This window comes from Larimichthys crocea, chromosome XII (assembly GCF_000972845.2).
Source record: "Larimichthys crocea isolate SSNF chromosome XII, L_crocea_2.0, whole genome shotgun sequence".
NCBI lineage: Eukaryota > Metazoa > Chordata > Actinopteri > Sciaenidae > Larimichthys > Larimichthys crocea.
This window is the reverse complement of record NC_040022.1, coordinates 25,851,363-25,873,184: the sequence shown is the minus strand read 5'-3', so window position 1 is coordinate 25,873,184 and position 21,822 is coordinate 25,851,363. Positions and strand designations below refer to the sequence as shown.

Sequence of the window (21,822 nt, the reverse complement as noted above, 5' to 3'; positions counted from 1 at the left end):
TTGTGTCGGAATTACTATTTCCAAGGTCAATAATAAAACTTCAAGCTCAGTGGTGATATAAACCAACAACTTTTATATAAACATTAAAACAGAACTGTAATGTAATGAGGAGTGAGATGTTGTGCATTGGATGTGAAGCTAACAGAAATCTAGTCCACAAAATTTAAAGACCTAATTTCTCCTCCATCTTCTCCTTTAATGCATTCTTCTTGATCTAGAAAAAAAAAAGTAGCAGGTGCGTCATTATACTAACAAACCATAAATCATCACAGTGCTCGGTGTCGGAGCTGAAGTATCTTACCTTTCCAGAGGCTGTCAGAGGGTAGCTATCTACAAAGAGCACATAGTGTGGGATCTTGAAGTGAGAGATCTAGAGAGGAGGAAGGGAAACATAGATACCAATCAACAAACTGTATAGTTGTGTTCTGATTTTTATTATTTTGATCATCTCAGTCGTCATCCATTCTCACCTGGCCTTTGCAGAACACTCTTATCTCCTCTGCACTGGAGGTCTGGCCCTCCTTCAGTCTGACGCAGGCACACACCTGCTCACCCAGCCTCTCATCTTTCACTCCAACCACCAGGAAGACAAAAGGAGAAATAGAACAGTTCTCACAAGATGCATTTTGTTTACAATAAAAAAAAGAATGTATAGCACATTTGGAGGGACAGAAAGTATGGATTTTATGTGTCTTTGCTGCCCTCCAGTGGTTTTCAGTCTCACCTGCACCTCCTGTACTTTGGGATGTGTGAAGAGAAATTGTTCAATCTCAGCGGGGTAGATGTTCTCCCCTCCTCGGATGATCATGTCCTTTAAGCGTCCTTCAATGCGACAGTATCCCAGACTGTTCAGACTGGCTGTGTCGCTGCGTAGAAAGAAAATCACACAACATGCCTCTGTGTTTTCTCAGTTAGACATATTATTTAAATATATATTTACATACCCAGTTCTGTACCAGCGGTCCTGGGAGATAGCCTGACTGGTTTTCTCAGGATCATCCCAGTATCCATGCATCACACACGCTCCTCTGATCAGCAGCTCTCCTGGGGTTCCCAGGGGGACAATCTCCCCAGTAGTAGGTTCCACCACTTTAGCCTACAGTATAATCCAGGCATAAATCACAGTGTTGTTGTGATGAAATGGAGATAAAAGGTTTGTAGAAAAACCACTGCGTACCTCAGTGTGGTTCATGATACACCCAACAGTATTTAGCTTCAGCTCCTCGTTTTCTTGTGGAAATCCCATAAACGTAAGCGGGCTGTTCTCAGTGGTTCCATAAACTATCTGTTAAAACACAATGTAGACATTATTCTATGTTATACACTTTTCATACAATATTCTTTGAAAAAGTATAGGACATATAACTTCTCACCGTTATCTCTTTCATGTTCATGTCTGTTTTTAGTTTTCTTATAATCTCAGAAGGGCACGGAGCACCTCCCATGAGGCCTAAAACACAGCAGCACACAGACGAGGATGCTTCAAGTGCTTCCTAAACATTACACCAAATTCACTAATCAAGTTTTTAAGATCTCTTACCAGCTTCAACTGATGACAAATCAAACTTGTGTAGATCCTGGCTAACCATGTCTGTGAACATTGTGGGGGTGCCATAGACAACGTTGCACCTTGAACGCAAAAACATGAATGGCATGAAATCATTCAAGTGTTTATTGTTGTATATTTGATTATTTCAGTTGTGGCGAGCAGTGCGCCATACTTTTCGCTCTGAATGGCCTCTAGGTTGGCTTGGCTGTTGTAGCCAGAGGATGGGAAAACCAGCGTGACACCATGCACCGCCATGCTCATCCCTGCCAGCACAGAGCCAAAGCAGTGGTACATGGGTACAGGCACACACACTCGCACCTGAGGCTGATGGGGGGGGAAATAAGATTACTTACATTACCACTGTTTGTGTTTTCTTCAAAAAAAATAGGCAGATATGGACTTACTCTCCATCCATATCCAATTCGGAGACCCGCAAAGTAGGCGTTATTTACAATATTGTGATGGGAAAGAGTGGCTCCCTTAGGACTCCCTGTAGTTCCCTGGAAAACAAAAAGAAATACAAATAAGCAATATGATTTCAGCTGAATTTGTGGTAGACTTATGTTAAATCATGTCAGTCCAGGAGATACAATACATGTGTGGAAGTGTGAAAGGTGAAATACTGAAGGTTACTGATGTGAACTGAATGTTGATGGGTTCATCGAAGGACAGCTTGCTCTGCAGATCCATCAGCTCTTTGTGGTGCCGACTCTCCCCTGCTTGCATCACATCCTCTACGTGGAGCATCCCTGGCTGTCTGCTATCTGTCACAATCACCATCCGCATGTCCGGCACCCTGGCAGACAAAGACAGGATCTTTATGTTGCATCCATTAAAAAAAAGTTTAATTATGAACTGTTTCCTCTGAAGTATTTCTGGTCTCTAATTCCTATGATGACAACAGAGGAGGTATTAAATCTAACATTTGACCTTGGCTCTGTCAAACCTGGAGCTTTTGATCATGCCTGCTGGCATCGTGCCGATCTCTGGGCAGATCTCCCTCAGCATCTCACAGAAGTTTTGTGTTTTAAAGCGTGTAGGGCAGACCACTGCGTTGCACTGGACCTGCATGTGACAAATCACTTCTGTTGGCTTCATGGTCTAACATAGTTGTGTATCAGAATGGTTGAATTATTACCATGTGTAATGATTTTGTATTTTTACTTTTAGTAGTACAGAAAGTTAGTAAGTTTGAGGTTATGTAAATAGGTTAATGCCCCGTAACAGAGCATGTCCTACCTTCTTCAGAGTAAAGTCCAGTTCCTTCACCTGATAAGCTGGGTTCAGTGACACCTGCAAGGATAACGTTGATAAAAGTCAGGTCCTTCACCACACATTTTTCAATTATACACATGGCTGTATATCATATTACATCATGCTGTGTATGGAAATGAATACCTATCAACAGATGATAATTACCTGGTAAACAGTGTAATACAGTGTAAAGGTGCAGCTATATATGGCTTACCTTGTACCATGAAAAGGTTCAATGTGCTGCTCAGTGACCCCTGACAGCAGGGTGTTTGCTAACACAGAACAGGGACTGTATTCATTCAGTCATCCAGCTGAAGGACTGTCAGTCTGACCACAATGTTACAACTGTAATCTGAAAGGTATAAACAACTCCCAAACATACCAGTATAATTCCAGCCTTGGCTGAAGCAAACTGGAAAAGGATCCACTCATATGTGTTCGGCCCCCAAACCCCAAGTCGGTCACCCCGCTTCATACCCAAAGCAAGCAGACCTGCAGCCATCTTGTCAACCTGCACCAATTAATGTCACAGATATATTACAAAAATTCTTCACCACCAGTAATATCAACTCAGGCATTTTAAAGCAGAAGATGAAGGCACAAGATCTGAGACTTACATCTTGCTGAAACTGCACAAAGGTTTTCCGAATGCCATCTTGCAGGAAGACCACAGCTTCACGGTCAGGCCAACGCTGGGCTGTGGTGTCCAGGCACTGGCCTACAGTCAGTGGGAGCAGTGAGATGGACGATGTACCATGGACATAGCTAGTAGTCAGAGAGGGGATGTAAGGAGGACTGTCCACATGGACTGACCTGGCATAGAAAAAAAAAAGATTCAGGAAGAGCATGGGGGTCAAATATAGTATACAGACTAATATTTGAGCATTGTAATGTTATAAACAGAATACACAAGGCTGTTTAAACAGTGAACCATGGATAAGCCTAATAAATAAGCAATATAAACATACACCATGCCAAGAAAATCAGGCTCAGCATGAGTTGACTAATGAAAGGCAAACCAGTTTTGAGAAGCCATTGTTCACACAAGTGCACTGATATGGCCCCTAAACCAAACAAAAATCATTGTACTCATATTATTGTCAGACAGAAAGGGTATTACTCCCCTGACTTTACAGGATGTTGGGTCATTAATAGCTCATACAATTTTCAGTCAAATTCAAATTAAGTGTATTAAATAAAAAATGCATCAATTTATTTGGGTAGTTTGTATGTCAACATGCCTCATAAGTGCTGTCACTTTCGTATTTGTAGTAAATCATTACATGAAACACAAACATCTCGATAATCAAGTTTGTGAATGGCAGCATGTTCTTATTTGTAGGTGAACATGGTTCACACTAAAAAACACTGGGTTAAAAGCTGACACAGTGTGGGTTTCTACCCATTTGTATTGGGTAAAAATGAACCATGTATTGCATCAGTGATATATTAACCTCGCAGTGTGTCAATTTTTAACTCTGTGTCTGAGGGTATACCAAAATCACTGGAACAAACTTGTGCTGTATGATTTACAAGTCTTGCTGTGTTTAAATCCATCCACAGATCTGAGACTGTGAGCACGCAATGCGAGCAAAACCATTGTTCCAGTGCACGGATATGAGCCTTGGAAAAACATTGTGCTCATATTAGTGACAGACAGAATAGTCTTTAGAATTAATTAATTGGATTTCCTGGATTTTGATCTCAGCTCATAAATGTAGCGTGGTTTAATTTGACCACCCACCAAAAAGCGAAGGACCCAGTGAGACTTTCACCCAGTGAAAATGTTGTAGGGATGGAAAGATTGTGCCAAGTCACACTCTAAGTTAAACATTAGAGATGGAAATTTTTCTTTTAATCTTTGACTGAAAAAACAAATTTCTCTCAAATCTCATATGTTTTTTTTAAATAGGTAAATCATTTCAGACATAAATGGAACACAGATCTTTTAAAAACAAAAACGTGTGAGTCACACCATATGTCCATTAAACCACTGATAACATAAGACCATGAACTCACCGACACCACTGGAGTAAACTTGTGCTGCATAATTTCCAAGTCTTGCTGTGTTTGAATCCATCCACAGATCTGAGACTGTGAGCACAGGACCTTAGCGAGGAATAAATCTGAGCTGACATTGGTCTAATCACACAGTCAGTCTGTTTCAACTGGATCTAAGTACAGTCTGAATATATATGGATGATAGCCTACTAGGGCATGACAGCAAATCTGCCGGTTCTCGGCTTTATCACTCTGTGTGCAATATTTAACCTCAGCTTGTCCTCATTGGCTGAGGGGTAAGAGTACTCGTGCCTCCTGGAAAACAAAAGTCTTATAATGTCTATAACTTAAAAAGAACGAGACGAGGAGCTCTTTCTCCCATAATTCTGTAATAGTTATTTTAAATGATGCAGCTGATGCCATAGGTGAGCATGCAATGCCACCTACAGACCACAGGAAACACTTACTGTAACTTAACAGGGAAAAGAACGGCACTTTAGTACAGTTGTGTGCTAGTTTTTATTTCATCATAGAAATCAATTATAAAACACTAGTACACTAGAGTATCGAATTCAGTTTGTGTGGAATGGCACTAAGAAGTGCCCCACAGTAAAAAAAAAAAAGAAAAAAAAAAAGGTAATATCAAATTAAACTTACAGTGGTCAACACCACCACACCATTAAAAATCATAAAATTCAGACCAATTTGAACTTTAAAATGTAGGGAAAAAAAATCCCATACTGTTCTTGAACATTACATGTGTACTTGAATCACACACTGGTAGCATACACTGGGTTTTCTGATGTTCTTCCATTTGAGGCAACGTACTGGCAGTCAGGGGCCAGGACTACAACAGGCTTCTGATAGAGATCAGATGGCGTCTTCATACTCTCCTTCTTCTTCTCCTCCACCTTATCTTGTTTACTGTCCAGGAAGTAGAAGGAGCCCATGAGAAAGAAGCCGCCGGAGGATACACACACACCGCACGCATAGAAGACGTATGAATACTGGCCGGTGAGATCCACCAACAGGCCTGAGAAATGGAAAAGGAGCGTCAACACTACAAACAGGCAGCTCTCAAAAACAAGAAGAAAAAAATTAAGATAAATATTACTTAAATTTTAAAAAAAATTGTCTCAAAGAACCAACAGATGAGTTCTGCTTGTGGTAGTAGCAAGGCATCAGGATATAAAGAAAATACTTTTCTTTCTGAATATGTCCTTAAATTTAGTAGATTTCAGTGACATTGTCTTGAAATAAGGCTATATGTTTAGGAATTATATCTTAAAACCAGTACAGCTACACTAAAAACAAGTACACATGGGCCACAGCCAGTACTAACCACTGCACATTACATTTACCTGCAAACTCCTCAGCTGCTTAGAAAAGATGTAAGGCAATACACTACAGGTAAATAGGGTAAACGTCACCATGGATAGATCTCACCATGAAATTTGATCTAATTCTAACTTTTGGTGAATTTAGAAGAAATCTACAGCTGCAAAAAGACAATAGTCATATCCATAGGCTGCATATGGGCAGAACAAAGGATGTGAAAACAACAACAAGGCAAACAAAAAACCTATGGCAAGATATCAAATCTATAGTGCTTTTAACCTTCTTATAATATATTTTATTAAAGGTGGTCAGGTCGGTTCTGACAGGATGCATTTCTCTTAAAACTAACTAACACCTTCTGGATGGATTTACTTTGAGTGGATCAAAGGAATATGACAACAGATTAGATAGAGTGTTCTTATCTCTATGCTGGATTTTTATAGACAAATCTCACTCACTGAGACTCACTGTTTACCTGCTAGTGGTGGACCAATTAGCAGAGACAAACTTTCCAGCATGCAGAGAAGTCCAAGAGCTGAGGGGAAGAGGCTCATCTCCACCATGTCCATCGGCACAGTGTAGAGCAGCGAGGAACCCACGCTCATGGATAGACCAAAGGTCACCACGTACAGCAGGAGAGCTTCGAAGGAGGTCCACGCTCCGCAGATACAGTTACTCAGCCCGTTAATGAGCACAGCACCAGCAAACACGTACACAATCATACTGCTGCCCTTGAAGCGTGGCATGCCCAACACAAGGGCAGCCATAGGTCGCACGGCAATGTTCACCAGGCCCAGGATGGACATCAGGAAGGCGGCATGGTCTATTGTTATGTTATGGTGAGTAGCATAAGGCACCAAATACAAGAGAGGCAACAGGAATCCCAGTACCGTCCAGGTCACACCCACAGTATAAGCACGGTAGCGAGCATTACTCACTAGCAAGTCAAAGGCCATATGTCTGTATAGGAATGCTATAATGTCTTTTAGCCCTTTTGTCTCCTTCTGCAGGGAGAGATTGCTTGTTTTCTCCCAAACCTGAGAGTTTCTGGGTTTGTTAGATGCAACGGGCCTCATCAATGCCCCACATACACAACAGTTTAGCAGCATCCCACCCAGAATCAGGAAGCTGCCACGCCAGCCAAACTGACCGAGCAGGGCATTAGTAATTAAGGGTAAACTGCTCAGGCCGACAGCTGTCCCAGTGGTTGACAAGGCATTAGCAAAGACACGACGTCGCTCAAAGTAGTGACCCATCATGGTCACAGATGGCTGGAAAGAGAAGCAGAGTCCCAGTCCTGCGGAGGAGAGGAGAAGGAGAGGGTCTGATGAGCACTAACCTTCATGTTAATGTAAAAGTGATGGGTTTGTGCAGCTTCTCACCTGTGATGCCGCTAGTGATGTAAATGTCAGTGAAAGTCCTGGCCAGGGAGGAAAACACCATGCCCAGTCCACTTAAGAGCCCACCTACCATCACTGTTGCCCGGCAACCAAAACGCTCCACTAACATGCTGCATAGAGGACCTGGTGAAAAAAATGGGGGAAAGGTTTCAAATACAGTTTTCATTCATACAGAGAAGAGAAGGATTTGTACAATTACTTATGAGTAGAAAATATGAGAAATGACGCCTCACAAAAACAGGGCCAAATTAATTTCCTCTCGTCCTCCATATATTCTCCAAAACACAAAAACACTGGTGATGTCTGCCTCTCTCTCTCTCTCTTGCCAAAATGTTGAAAGATTAATTATAAAAATCTATTTCCTGATTCACCAAACCTTACTAATGCCACCCAACTACAGACTTGTCAAATAAAGTCGACATCTAAAATCAGCTTAGGGGTTTTTTCAGCTTTTTGATGTCACGTCTCCATTCATCATGCTTTCATAAAAGGCATTTTCCACTATGATACAGACATAAAACAAATCTCAGTTTGTTAACTCAGTTTGTGCATATCGACAAATCCATAAAAAACTATAATAGGAAACATAATGCACAAGAAGTTTAAGGTTGTGACAAACAGATGCTCATATGTCTTATCAGCTACATGCTGAGGGTCCGGCCTCTGGTGCTTTACAATAAATGACCCATTTATACACAAATCATACTATGTGACAGCTTACATCATCCAAGTCATGGGAAGCCAACTTCACCAATGCACACGTGAAAATACCTAATTCAGCTGTGACATTCATGCTCCACAGAGGATGAACTATTCTGCGTTTTGACATGACACATGAGTTATGCCAACATCCAAGTGGAAATATCAGCTTTAACAAATAGACATGACATTTTCTGTCAAAACTTTCTAGGCCAAACTTCATTCATTTAAATAAAATAAACAAAAATAAAGACTTTCAAATGATAATGCTGTTCTGTCCAACACACTGTTCAATACATTTTCCACACTGGATCTGTTCTCAGCAACTTGTCCAGAAGAAATATTTAAACCCTGATAGAAGGAGGCAGGCAGAAGACAAATAAGCTCTCCTGCACAAAAACGATGCTCCTGGCTATTTCTATATCAACTTTTGTCTCAGTCTTCCCAACTTCGCATAACTGACCATAATTCATCCCAACTGGAAAAAATCCTCTCTCCCTTTCTATGTTACATGTCTTATTTTATTTACTAAAGTGACAGGTATCTCACTATAAACATTTCACACATGCACACACGCGTCATTGTGGGATCTACTGTTGAGTATGACGATCCTTACCCCCAGCATGCAGCATGGCAGTCATGATGGCCGGCACCCAGGAGGTCTCTGTGTTGCTGGCGTTGAACTCTGTTTGAAGGTCTGTGTAGAAGATACCCATGCATGAAGGAAGGGCCAGGGTCAGAGACAGAACCAACATGGTGGCTACCAGCACCACCCAGCCCCAGCCTCCATCAGGTGCAGCCAGATGTTTGCGTGCAGTGGAGCCACCCACCTGCATAGCATCAGAGGGACAGGAGGCAGACTCCTGCTCTTCTTCTTCCTGGTTTTCCTGCTGTGAATCACCATGTTGTATTACTGACTCAGGACACTTCTCCACTTTTTTTTTGCTTTCCCTCCGGAGTAAAGTATTATCACTGTGGCTGGGCCCGTTTTTTGTGGCTGGTGTCTGGTCCTCCACCACCTTTGGCATTCTGCCTGCTGCTTCTCCTGGTAATGCTTCTTCTGTTGGAAATAAGAGAGAGGCAGAGCTGTAGGTAGGATTTAGGAAATACTCATGAGTGACTGTGATGCCCTTATTCACATTGTGGAGGGGGCGTGGTGCATCAGCTGCAGGAGAAAGGTGTGGAGAGGGCTCACGAGAGCAGCACCAGGTGAGAGTGATTGACACACCGGTTTCCTGTTGGGCTAATCACTCTCTCCTTTTAAAACACAGTAGCATGCTAAACATGGGAGAGAGAGACCCACGAGGGAAGGAGTAACACTCACGGCTGTCGGCAGCACTGAATAAGGAGACGCCTGCGAATGACACCAACTGAGCTTTTTTGTATCGTGAACCTTCTAAGACACCCCCTGCCCCCCACACACCCACACTGTCCCAAATAGTAGCTGGAAACACCAAACCAGTTCAACCAGGTTTTTTTTAACAGGTTTAACTCACCTCCTGCCACTTCTAAGACACCCCCTGCCCCCCACACACCCACACTGTCCCAAATAGTAGCTGGAAACCCACCCAGCGTTCTCCTGCACATCACCTCTCCATCTGTCCCCCCTGATGCCAGCATCAACCACCCAACGGTGACTACAGGCCAGGTAAAGAGGCAGCTGGGAAGACTGAACCAGCGAAAGGCAGCAGGCCCTGATGTCATCACTCCTAGGATCCTGAGGACCTGTGCTAGCCAGCTGTCTCCTGTACTGAGAGATCTGTTCAACCTGAGCCTGAGTCAGGAGAAAGTCCCGATGCTGTGGAAGACGTCCTGCCCGGTTCCAGTCCCGAGGCCATCCGACCCAGCGGACTACAGACAATCGCCCTCACATCCCATGTGATGAAAGTCCTGGAGAGACTGGTCCTAGCCCAGCTGAGGCCACAGGTGAGGACGTTTCTGGACCCCCTGCAATTTGCCTATCGACTTCAGGAGGAAGAAGACGCCGTCATTTACCTGCTGCAACAAGCCTATATGCATCTGGATGGTGGGGGAGGCACAGTGAGGATCACATTCTTTGATTTCTCCAGTGCTTTCAACACCATCCAGCCTGTGCTACTGGGTGAGAAGCTGCAGGTGATGGGTGTTGACGACACAGTGATCTCCTGGATTACTGACTACTTGACAGGCTGGGCAGTGGGCTGTCTGATGTGGTGGTCAGTGATACAGGAGCTCCACAGGGGACTGTGCTTTCTCCCTTCCAATTCACCTTATACACCACCGACTTTAAGTACAACTCTGTGTCATGTCACCTGCAGAAGTTCTCTGATGACTCAGCTGTTGTCGGGTGTATAGGAGATGGAGAGGAGGGGGAGTACAGGACACGGATAGACAGATTTGTAGACTGGTCCGAACAGAACCACCTGAGGCTGAACATCAACAAGACCAGAGAGATGGTGATCGACTTCAGGAGGAAGAAGACGCCTTCACAGCCACTAAGGATCAGAGGGGAGGAGGTGGAGGACTACAAATACCTCGGAGTGGTGATCAACAACAGACTGGCACTAACACCGAGGCTGTGTACAAGAAGGGGATGAGCAGACTTTACTTCCTGAGGAAGCTGAGAGAGAAAGATGTTAGAGATCTTCTACCAGTCTGTTGTTGTCAGTGCCATCTTCTTTGCTGTTGTTTGTTGGGGCAGCAGCATCAGAGCCAGCGACACCAACAGACTTGATAAGATCATCAAGAAGGCTGGCTCTGTTCTTGGACTTGAGACTGTGGTGGAGAGGAGGACGCTATTATCCATCATGGACAATGAACAGCACCCTCTCCACCACACAGTGGACAGACAGCGGAGCAGCTTCTCCCACAGGCTGCTACAGCTCCGCTGTCGAAGGGACAGATACAGGAAATCTTTCCTGCACAAAAGCCATTACACTGTATAATAACAGCTAAAAACTCAGGTCATAATTTACAGTCACTGCACATTTTTCCTTTCTTACTTTGCACTAAATCAATACTGCCAAACTGCTATATATACTTTTGTACAATATATTTTATTTACTATTCCTATTTTGATATTTTATTATGTATAGTTTGCTCTTTATATTTTTATTTTTATTCTTATTTTTATTTTTATGTTGTCTATTGTCACTGTGTGTAATGCTGCTGCTGCACTGCAATTTCCCAGCTTGGGATAAATAAAGTCAGTCTATCTATCTATCTATCTATCTATCTATCTATCTATCTATCTATCTATCTATCTATCTATCTATCTCACATCTCAATGTTATTGTGTTTCACCCAGTTATCCTCTAGAAGTACACAGAACACATTCAGATCTCTTATTTTCATACACCAGAGTGACACACAGCCTGCTATCAGGGTTTAATTCAAGTGTATTAACACCTGATGACCCTCATGTCACTGTAGCCCACACTTTTTATGAGCACATTTTCATCCATGCACATTTATCTCCATGGTAACCACTTTTAAAAAATTCTTGTTTTGATCCATTTCTTTGTTTCTAGTTGCAAATTTATTTTCCATTTAACTTATAAAAATAAAAGTTAAAAATAAAGTTTCTTCTTCTCCATTATTATTATTATTATTTGCTCTTAATACAATCCATTGCATGCAGTAATTGTACATAAAATATGGTCTAACTAAACTATACAAGAGCAAATTGATCTAGCTATCCCCTACACCAGATCATAAAGGAACCAGGCAGTCATAGTCAGTAACAGAAATACATTTCACTTTAAAAACAAAGTTTGTATCTCTCTCTCACCTTCTGACTCTGCTCTCCTCGTCCTTTTCTCTCACTCTTTGAAGCTCATCTCAGCGGAGCCCGCAGCTTTCTTTGACATCCAGTCAAACCTGAACCTCTTGTTGTGTGAACCTGCTCTCTCTGATCTGAGCAGGAGGCTGCGGCTGCATCAAGCTCGACACTGGCAGCTCATACCGGATGCGATTTTCCAAATAAAAGTATAATAGTCACAAACTCGTGGTCAAATCAGACCAGTCCAAACTCCTGTTAATAACAGGCTGCCTGTTTGGAGATAAACATCATGTGAAACAGTTTGAAGATGAGTCAATTAATCCCAAAGGCAATTTAAAGCCAAATTACACGTAATAACCAGAACAACAAGGGACTATATTAATTATTTTTTTTAGCAGCTGCCCTGTTAAATGCACTATAATCATATCGGAAATATTATAAGTACTCATGTCTCTATGTTATTAAAAGTGTCTCATCATTACAAATCATACTAACACCATGAGCTCCACCTAGTGACGCACAATGCCACACTACTCCCCGTAAGACTTTCAAAATAAAACAATGAGGAAGAGAGACGATGTTTTTAAAGATCTGTCAGCAATCAAAGGTGAAATTGGTCATCTGCATTTGGAAACTCTGTGGAAGAGAGTTTTCTCTGATTAAAAAAAATGGATTTATGTGTAATTATGAATTATGTTAAATTAACTCCGGTTTCAACAGTCTTTGGAGGAGTTTACCTGTAAATTTGAACAAAAATACGCTTTGTCGCCATCTAATCAGATAAATGCATCAAACTGTTTGATATTGTGTCGTTGTTTACGAGTAAACCATGAGTCTGTTCTCTGCAGGTAATTTAGTAGTAGTAATTTAATAAAGTATGCACTCCAGGTTACATTTCACTTCCAACATTTATTATTCTAATGATTATATGTGTGTAACAGTGATGCTGCACCACCTGTGTGCTTGCTTTTTAAAGCATTATATGTACACACAGTTTGTTTGTAAATAGAGCCTGACCAATAACCAACATATCAGTATGAGTATATGTTATTGAATATGCATCAGTATGAAAACTGTTCCAGGATTGTAAATGCAGAAAGAAATTCTTGTGGTGATATAAAACTGTGAAAAGCAAAGCAAGAGAGAAATCTGTTTCCCCCCCTGTGGTGATACACTTTTTGGGGGGGCTTGGTGCAAACTCACCTGCTAGGTCCTTTCCAGGTGGAGTTTTCACCTGTCTCTTTGTCTGCTTGTATTCAGACATTTCCTCCCAGAGTCCAATGACAACAAACTGGCAGCTCTACAGTGCCTGTGGGTGTGCAGGGTTTATATGTCCATATGAGTTCTGGGATAGGCTAATATAGATGCATAGTTTCATATATTTTATCAATAAACTAAGGTGTTTGTAACCAGATGAACTGTGTTTACAGGCTCATCCCTCTGCCAGAGAAACCTGTTGCCATTGACTGGAGCTACTACAGGTCTGCTGTGGCTAAAGCAGGCATGGTGGATGAGTTTGAAAAGAAGGTAAGATCATAAAGTGAGCTGTCTGTTATCAGCAAGTCTGACTATGTAATATGGATTTAAGTCTTTGAACAGATGTGTGATTAAAACATTTGAGGCCATAATAACAGCAGGTAAAGTATTTTATTCTTTTCAGATAAAGTATCAACTTTCTGTCTCCTCTCAGTTCAGCTCCCTGTGTAGACACTCAGACAGCTCTCATCAACACTCAGGAGGCAGGAGCGGTGAGTGCCACTGTGTCTGGATGGTATATGCTTTGGCTGAAACCGCGTATTGTAATGTCATTCAGAGTCGCTTCTTCATGTCCCATCAATAACGTGTGTGATGGAAAAGCAGCGTTCATTTTGATATTTAACCTCAAAATATAGAAAAGTACCAATGTGTTTGTGGTACTGAGATTGTGTTCAATCACAGATGCCTTATTTTGGTTTATATACGAACATAAATTTGAATTTTGTCTTAACAACCATGATCAACAATATTGTTTTTTATTATTATTATTATTACATAGGTGTACTTGTTTTAGATTTTTTTTTCTTTTTGTCTTTCAGAACAAATCAGCTGCTGCCTACATTCAAACTTCGCATCGCCCAATATGAAAAAGAGGTGGGCATTTATTAATCAACAACCCTGATGTGTATCATTAGTACAGGAGCCAAACAATGTCTTACACATAAATCTACATTTTAAGTTATCTGATTTTAACGGAAACGCTTCATTCTCGGCTCTTCCTTCCCCAGCTGGACAAATTCAAGAACATGATTCCCTTCGACCAGATGACCATCGACGACCTGAACGATACATTCCCAGAAACAAAGCTGGACAGAGTGAAACATCCTTACTGGCCACACAAACCCATTGCTGAACTGTAAGTGAACAACCTTACCATATTCTATATCATGTATCTTCCACTTAGGGAAAATATGTACAGCATGTATATAAAAGTCTTGTTTCATCCATTCAGGAGTTAGTAAAAACACTGTATGAATGGAGGGAAAACGTGTTTTGTTTTTTTCTCATTTAGACTTAAAAGATTCTTGAAAGTAAACCCTGAAACTGGCACGGTTTTGTTGCTTTTTGCGATCAGTGAAACAAGTTAAAGGTCATCAGTGTTCACAGGCCCAGTATAAACAGTCTCATAGACCCCTCACAGGCAAAACAACTGTTATTTTATTACTAGATTTCTTCCCAGGCGTCATGAACTGAATTTGATCTGTTGGACCATGTTTTCTTTCTAAATTTGGTATGAAATATCTTCCAACACTGACTAAAAATCTAACCCTGATGAGTTTTTAAGTACACACTCGGCCAAATCACTCCCAGCAGAAAGCAGAGTTTGGTTTCCTTCCCTCATGGGGTCACTGTTGTCTTTGGGACAGCGATTTGTAGTTGTCAGTTTTCTGCCTCAGCGGGGCAGGAGAACTCTTCTCTTTGTATATTTACCCATGTCTGCAGGTAGGCACGGCCTCACACACTTTAATTGATGCCTTATTGTATTGGATCCATCCACAGTTACATTAGACAGATTCAAGCCATCCATCAATGCGTGGACAGCATGTCTGCAGAGCGAATGATCACAGCAACAGCCTTCTTATTATGCCGTGTCAGTCTTGTTCAGGGTTTGTTATGACTACAGCATAAATCTACATTTCACCACAGCTGGAAATATGAGCACTCTCTTTGGGATTGGAGAGAGTCTTAAAACATAAAGCGTACTTTCTGTGCTCTCACAGCTCTGTTATTATGGCTTTGGTTTGTGGGCTAATACTGTACATAATTTGGTCCTTCGGTGCAGACATGATTGTGATAAGTAGAGGAATGTACTCTGGCCTTCACATTGTCATTGTCTCAAGGTTCAGTGTATGTAGCAGTGGCAAAAGACACAAAGCTGCTGCAGAAGACATTTGTCCTTTGGGGGGCAGCATCTGTCTTATAAAGAGAAATCTGTGATCCTCAATCAAATCAAATCTATGGATTTTCTAGACTAGTCCTTGCTGCGGAAGCCCAGGGTTCAAATCCGACCTGTGGCTTTTTCCCGCATGTCAATCCCCATCTCTCTCTGCCCACATTTCCTGTCACTCTTCAGCTGTCTCTATCAAAATAAAGCTTAAAAAGGCCATAATAATAATAATAAATAAATAAATAAAATTAAAGGGTATTAAAGGCAAAATACCCATAAGGGTCATATTTTAGAGTTTAAGTCAGGTCATATGTAATATAGTGAGTAAGTAAGGTATTCCAATATTGGAATCTAAAGATGTTTTAGGACAAAAATACTGAAAGAAAGCCTAAGATGCACATAATGTGTTAAACTCACTTAGAAACCCTTAATAATTCAGATATTCTATTAAATTGGTACACCAGTTATTTATTATTCCACTTCCTCAAAGTTGGGTAACTTCCTGAAAAACAGTTTGAAGAAATAAATGATGGTCAAAATGATAACGACGACACGTCTTAAATGTTTCTTGCATCACAGCAGCTCTGTTTGCAACATCACAAAAAATATATATAATTAATTAAATATAATATTCAAGGCCTTCAATGTGCATTTGATATGAGATTAAGTTCCATATTTAATTGAAGGATCGAGTGATTCACATCATCATCATCAATCATGGAACCCTTTATCTCTTCATCCTGTCCTTTTATCCTGACTTTCAGTCTCTGTTGGTCAAGCTTCAAACGTCCTGACTCCAAATTAGAGCATAGGGTTTGTGTTAAAAAATGTGCAACCTCCAAGCCCAAACATGAAGAACTCTGGTGACAATAAATGGGGTTATTTCTTCTTTAGATGTGGCAAAGGACATCCAGAACCACAGAAGACATGATATGACACAGGCTGAGTAGTGGTCCTTGTCTTGGGTAAACTGTGTTTTATCAGTTTGAATGTCTACACATTTTGTCAGATAAAGACTTACTACATAGTTCAAGAACATTGATCAGATCTGTTATGCACATATCCAACAGCATATGGAAATTCACATTTAAGACTTGATGGGATTATACCATATGAAAAATTAAAGCCTTCTTTCAGTGGCCTCACATTTTTTAGATAGCAGGACAAAACAAAATTTCACTGTTTTCACTTCACGCTGTGAAGCTCATTGCCTCTCTCACTCTCTGATTCCCACCTCTCAGACGTGTTATGCATTCCACAGCAGAGTGGTGCTAATCCCCCCCAATATCTACACATCATGTCACAGGCAGCGAGCACTTGTCTCGTGATTCTGCAACTGGGTAAACTCGACGTGACTGTGGTGCAACATGAGGAGCACACAGCTACACAACAGCTTTCGTAAGACTCGAGTTAGGAAACAGTGCAAGTGGAGCAAAGAATTGAAACAGGCTGCGCGTCAAAGGCGATGAAATAAATATTCTTTAGATTTAATTGATTTCTTATGTTTGAGGTCTCTCTTTAAAAAAAAAATATATATAGCCCTGTTTTTATTTTATCTGTCTTGTCTTTGCCAAGTGTTCAATCTCACAACTTCAACAGCAAAACTGTTTTTTCACATCCTCAGTGTTAATTGATCAAGTTGACCTTTGATCTTTTAGAGTGCGGGTGGCAACCTTTCAGAGCCGTGAACTCTGATTACTCTGTCACCTGTGGCGAGCTACTATGTGAAACAGAAATGTGCATGCAACCATGTGTGTGTGTGTGTGTGTGTGACCCCCTACAGCTCTACTTTCTCTAGGCTCAGCCATTCTTTTGCCAGCTGACTGTTCAGCTGTTGCCAACACTTGTCCACTTGATAACTGTTGCCATAACTCAGAACTCAGCACGCCGTTTTACAACCTGTAATGATTTTAATAAAATCCCTGCACGCATGTCCGACTTGAAACACAGAATCTATAATTCATCAGGATATTTCGTTAAGGGCTATAGAGAGAGAAATTAAAGTGTTGTTTTGTAACCCAGTCAAGAATTTGCAAGAGTGAAAATTCAGTTCAATCCATGCTTGACCTTGTGGTGTGTGCTGAGGGTGTGTATGAGTTAGTGTGTGACAGGCCCTGAATTCTTCCAATGCTATCCTGAATTAGGCAGCACTGTTCTTGGGTTGGATTTCTATTGACCATGTCTAAGAAACGCAGTCAAATGATTTATTACCAGCTTTTATTGATCTTTTTTATTTTGGCAAAGATTACCAACAAAAATCAAAACAGGAATAACACCAGTCCCTCATTATACCGCATGTATATTAGGCATCTTACCTTATTTGTTACAGGTTAAAAAAAAAATTGGTTGTCATCTGTTTGGTGCATGTTTTCTATATTTCTATATAATTTCTATATATTTGAATTGATGATGCCAGTTCCTTGCTTGTGGCTTTTAAATTGTGTTTATGCACGAAACCATCCAGTTGACAATAAAAAGAAATGATCTACTGAACTAAACACCAGTATGAGGCATCCATTAATCCCTCTTTTGCTGTGTCTTCCCCCCCCTCCAAAATCGATCCATCATTCTCTGTCTCAAAACCAAACAGCTCACATCCGCTCCTGTGTGAAAATCTAAGTGTTTGCTTCCTACCTATCCATCACATAACCTATTATGTTCCTCATTTAGACGTCCATCAAACGTCATATGTTCAATTACACAATCCATCACGCTCTGCACTTGTCCCGCTATTGGCTGATGATCTCTGTCACCCCACAATGCCCAAAGATGCGTGTTTCCTCTAGAGGCTAGAGGGCACGTCCCCCGTCTCTTCCAGATTCTAATGGCTGAATTTAGACAGGAACCTTTTTTTTCTCTCTTCTCATCTGAAGGCCACAACACAAGTCATAGGTCAGCCGGGGGGGTTGGGCTGGTTGCCAGGGAGGAGTCCACCAACAAGGCAAACCCACTGGTGTTCACTGGACTGTGCAAACAGCAGATCTGCTGAGTGTGACAGGCCTGAGAGCCCAGCAGGCTGGGCAGATCGCATTTTCACAATCCCACAAGAAGCAAGTGTTGATGAGTGACAGGTTGTGTAGAGCAAGCAACAACACGCTCATTCAAAGCCAAGATGAAGTCAAGAGAGCTATAGCGACAGGGCTAGCTTTTGTTATTGTGATCAGGATTACGGTCCATCCACAATGCATCACTTAGGGTTGGGTAGTACTAAAATAACTGTTCTGAGATGGGCGCCATTAAGAGGCGAGGCAAGCTAATGGTTTAAATACGGGATAAAGGGTGCGCATTTCCAAACAGTTTCTCAAGGGAGGCATTCACAGTGTTGCACTCAGTTGTTCACTTGGAAAGTGACACAAATAGTATTGCACACCTGGCCAGTCGCTGTGTAAAGTGGGTAAAGTGGGGGAGTGGTTGGGGGTTTGTGAAGCTATTCAAAAGGGGTATGCTGGCAATTATATCTGCAGTCGGTAGTGTTAATCCATGTTTATGTGTGTGTTGTGTGACCTGTGTAATTAAATGCTTTTACTATGGTGATAATGAAACTCGAACCAAAACAAACTAAAAACCAGATCCACAAGTCAAGGTCAAGCTTCAATACCAAATCCAAGTATCATATTGTATTGCAATCCCGACATCTCTGAGCAAGCTTCATCCCTTTGCAAGGGACTGCCAACAGATCAACATGGCATGGTGACATCATGAGAAAGTTGTCCCCCCGTTGACAAGTCCTGCTGTTGCCATGGGGCTCCTGGAAATGGCACTGCAGATCCCAGTAAATGAAGGATGTTGGGGGAGGGGACGCAATGGCAAGTAAATAAAAGTGCCATTTGCAGTGTGTTTGCTTGACGTCCTCAGAGCCAAATTCTGCCCACGTTATTGCGCCGTGCTCCCCAGTAGCTGCTTTGCAGCAGGACCCCCCACTCCGGAGGACACTGGTGTATTTGCTGAACGAACAGGACACCCCGACGCGGCCTCTGGGAGCCATGTGAGCTGACAGCAGCCGCGCACATTCACTCATTCAGAAAAGAAGGCAACGTTGGACAAAAGGAAGAAGGAGACAGTCTTTTAGGAGCAGACTGCAGCAACAAATTGCTATTCACAAACAGAAATAATTAGTTATAAATACAGACATCAGCCAGGAAAGGTGAATTTGCATAATAATGCTCAGCAGTGTTCACACGCATGGGCTATAAGTAGTTTTCATCAGCAGACTTTGGCTATTGCTACTGTATGTTTTCGACTGGATGGGATCCCAAAAGTTTCTGCCAACTTTAGGATAGAGTGGAACGTCATCTTGACAGGCTACCATCATCCAAAACAAGTCTGATCTCCAAACCATCTGATGGAGACAGTGCCTTCTCTACTTCATGCACACTACCCATTTACTCAGTCGGAGCACACAGTTCTCTTTGATACCTGATATTTAGACATGCAGGCCCATGCTGTGACCCCGCAATCACTTTTTTGAAAAAGACACCCAACACCAGAGTCCTATAATCCTGCCATACCATCTCGGTGGGAGAGGCGGGGCCAAGCAGGAGGCTGCAAGGCATTTCATGACTGGAAAACTCATGACCCACAGGGGATTAATAAACATTCTTAGAGGTGCCTTACTGGTTTGTTGACTCTCCCTTTCTGATGTGTTTATCTCCATCATCTGTCAGCCGGTCCACTGCTTTGGCTCATGACTAAAATATCTCAAAAAACTATTGGATGGATCGCTGTTTCATTTGGCACACACATATCGCTATCTAAATAAAGGAGCTCCCAAAAAAAAAAAGCTTCCAAATACATAAGAAATGTATTTTGCTCAATACTTTGGGTAATTGTCATGACACCTGCAAAACTGATATTTTTCTAAACCGGCCTAGCCGTTGACATGTTTAGTGCTAACTAGCAGTGTTGTTGTCAAGACCACCTAAACTGAGACCAAGAGGCAGAGTCAAGACCAAGACCAGACAGTATATAGCCTATGTTTTATGCAGGATTTATATACTATATTGTATACTACTCTTTTGGATGCTGTTTTGCAGATCCACTCTTTGTGGTTTAGGAAGTCAAATTTGATTACAAAAGGTTTGGCTGACATCTCCTCCCAGATAGACAAAACCACCAAAAAAAACAACTTAAACTAATAACCAGCCTAAACCTGGTTATTGGGAGCAATTTGAATTTAACGCGTTTTCCGTAGAAGGACAGTGTAACAAGGGAGAAGTGTGTGACTAACAAACACAAGGCTGAAATATATAGTAGATAAAACCCTGCGATCCTAAACTGAAGGAGGTTGTTAAATAATCTAAGAAAATGTGTAATATTCCACATGATTCTTGGGATGAAAAAGATTTGAAACCTTCCTGAAGTGTCAGAGCAGTATTGTGTCAGATTGGAGGTGGTAGGGCTGCAGCTGCAGAGTGAGTTGTGGTTCAGTGTGGGTGGCGGCTATCTGGCTGCTGGGGCGGTGTGTTTATGTGTGCTGGGGTTAGGGCCACGCGCATAGTGCGGGCATACACACTAACACACACACACACCGAAAAACCACAGAGACTCTATTGATTCCAGATAATCAACGCAGAGGCGCTGGGGGATGCTGCGCACGCGTGTGTGTGTGTGTGTGTGTGTGTGAAGTCAACACATTCCTCACATTCCAGCACTTCCCAAAGAGGCACATAATATTAGCCACCGCACTGAGCTCCCAGGCCTCTTCTCTCTGCTGGGGTCCTCCTGCTCTTTAACTCCACTGCCCTCTCTTTCTGACAAGTGACTGCGCACTTAGTTTTCAACAGTAGGCCTACTTTTTTTTTTTTTCTTCTTCTTTCTTTCTCTTTTTTAATTCCACCCACGAGATGACCATGCAGTGACTTCTGGCTGAATCACACTGACAGGACAAAGAGTCCACATATTCATGTCTGGTTTAAACTGGTCCGTCTCAACTGGTATTACAACTCAATGTGACCTCGCCCATAAAGTTGCAACCGACTGCATGTGTATAATCACACACGTATGACAGTCGGATTAATTTGGAAGATACTGAAACCAATAACTTCTGAAGAAAATCCGAAGATTCATAAACAGATAGCTGAAATGATATTTTATCTAGAATACTTTCTGTCCTCATCAAGCCAGTTAAATCCAGAACCAAAGTGAAGTCTTAGTGATAATAGAGAACGTACCTAAAGATAAATGTAACAATGATATAGACGGCTCTTTATTTATCAAGAGCATTGTAATTGAGAAGTTATCTTTCCGGAGATTAATCACATGACATAACTGAAGTGTCTCCAACAGTAAACGGGTTTATATCATGACCTGTCTCGCAGAGGACTGCCAGTACTGATAATTCTTCACCTTTAAGTCTTCACTGATAAAAGTAGCACAATTGTAAACACCAACTTTTTCC

At 41.7% G+C, this 21,822-nt stretch overlaps 3 protein-coding genes across 6 annotated transcripts; 1 reads left to right on the top strand and 2 right to left on the bottom strand.

Moving 5' to 3' along the window:
• Nucleotides 1-38: 38 nt before the first annotated feature.
• LOC104940305 (acyl-CoA synthetase family member 2, mitochondrial-like) lies at nt 39-5,191 on the bottom strand. 2 transcript variants are annotated; one of them, XM_010756876.3, is made up of 16 exons: nt 4,823-5,191; nt 3,421-3,616; nt 3,186-3,314; nt 2,789-2,842; nt 2,496-2,614; nt 2,183-2,345; nt 1,954-2,049; nt 1,722-1,873; nt 1,541-1,629; nt 1,374-1,450; nt 1,178-1,285; nt 945-1,096; nt 725-866; nt 471-581; nt 302-370; nt 39-214 (listed from the first exon to the last, which is right to left on the bottom strand). In XM_010756876.3, exons 1-16 carry the CDS (start codon nt 4,939-4,941, stop codon nt 164-166), a joined length of 1,827 nt encoding a protein of 608 aa, XP_010755178.2. In that variant the 5' UTR covers nt 4,942-5,191; the 3' UTR covers nt 39-163. The 2 variants fall into 2 exon arrangements, with proteins under 2 accessions (XP_010755178.2, XP_027141160.1); XM_027285359.1 differs by lacking the exons at nt 39-214; nt 302-370 and having other exon boundaries at nt 471-571.
• A 113-nt stretch (nt 5,192-5,304) lies between these two features.
• slc16a5b (solute carrier family 16 member 5b) lies at nt 5,305-12,220 on the bottom strand. Of its 3 annotated transcripts, none has more exons than XM_019261084.2 (5): nt 12,011-12,220; nt 8,858-9,301; nt 7,525-7,665; nt 6,618-7,439; nt 5,305-5,837 (listed from the first exon to the last, which is right to left on the bottom strand). In XM_019261084.2, exons 2-5 carry the CDS (start codon nt 9,267-9,269, stop codon nt 5,575-5,577), a joined length of 1,638 nt encoding a protein of 545 aa, XP_019116629.2. In that variant the 5' UTR covers nt 9,270-9,301; nt 12,011-12,220; the 3' UTR covers nt 5,305-5,574. The 3 variants fall into 3 exon arrangements, with proteins under 3 accessions (XP_019116629.2, XP_019116630.2, XP_027141161.1); XM_019261085.2 differs by lacking the exon at nt 12,011-12,220 and having other exon boundaries at nt 8,858-8,938; nt 9,072-9,196; XM_027285360.1 differs by lacking the exon at nt 12,011-12,220 and having other exon boundaries at nt 8,858-9,374.
• LOC113747052 (ATP synthase subunit d, mitochondrial) lies at nt 10,123-14,397 on the top strand. The gene is given in 6 exon segments (XM_074527730.1): nt 10,123-10,436; nt 13,432-13,548; nt 13,692-13,749; nt 14,077-14,099; nt 14,101-14,131; nt 14,266-14,397. Coding segments are annotated over 6 exon segments (675 nt in total).
• Nucleotides 14,398-21,822: the final 7,425 nt, after the last annotated feature.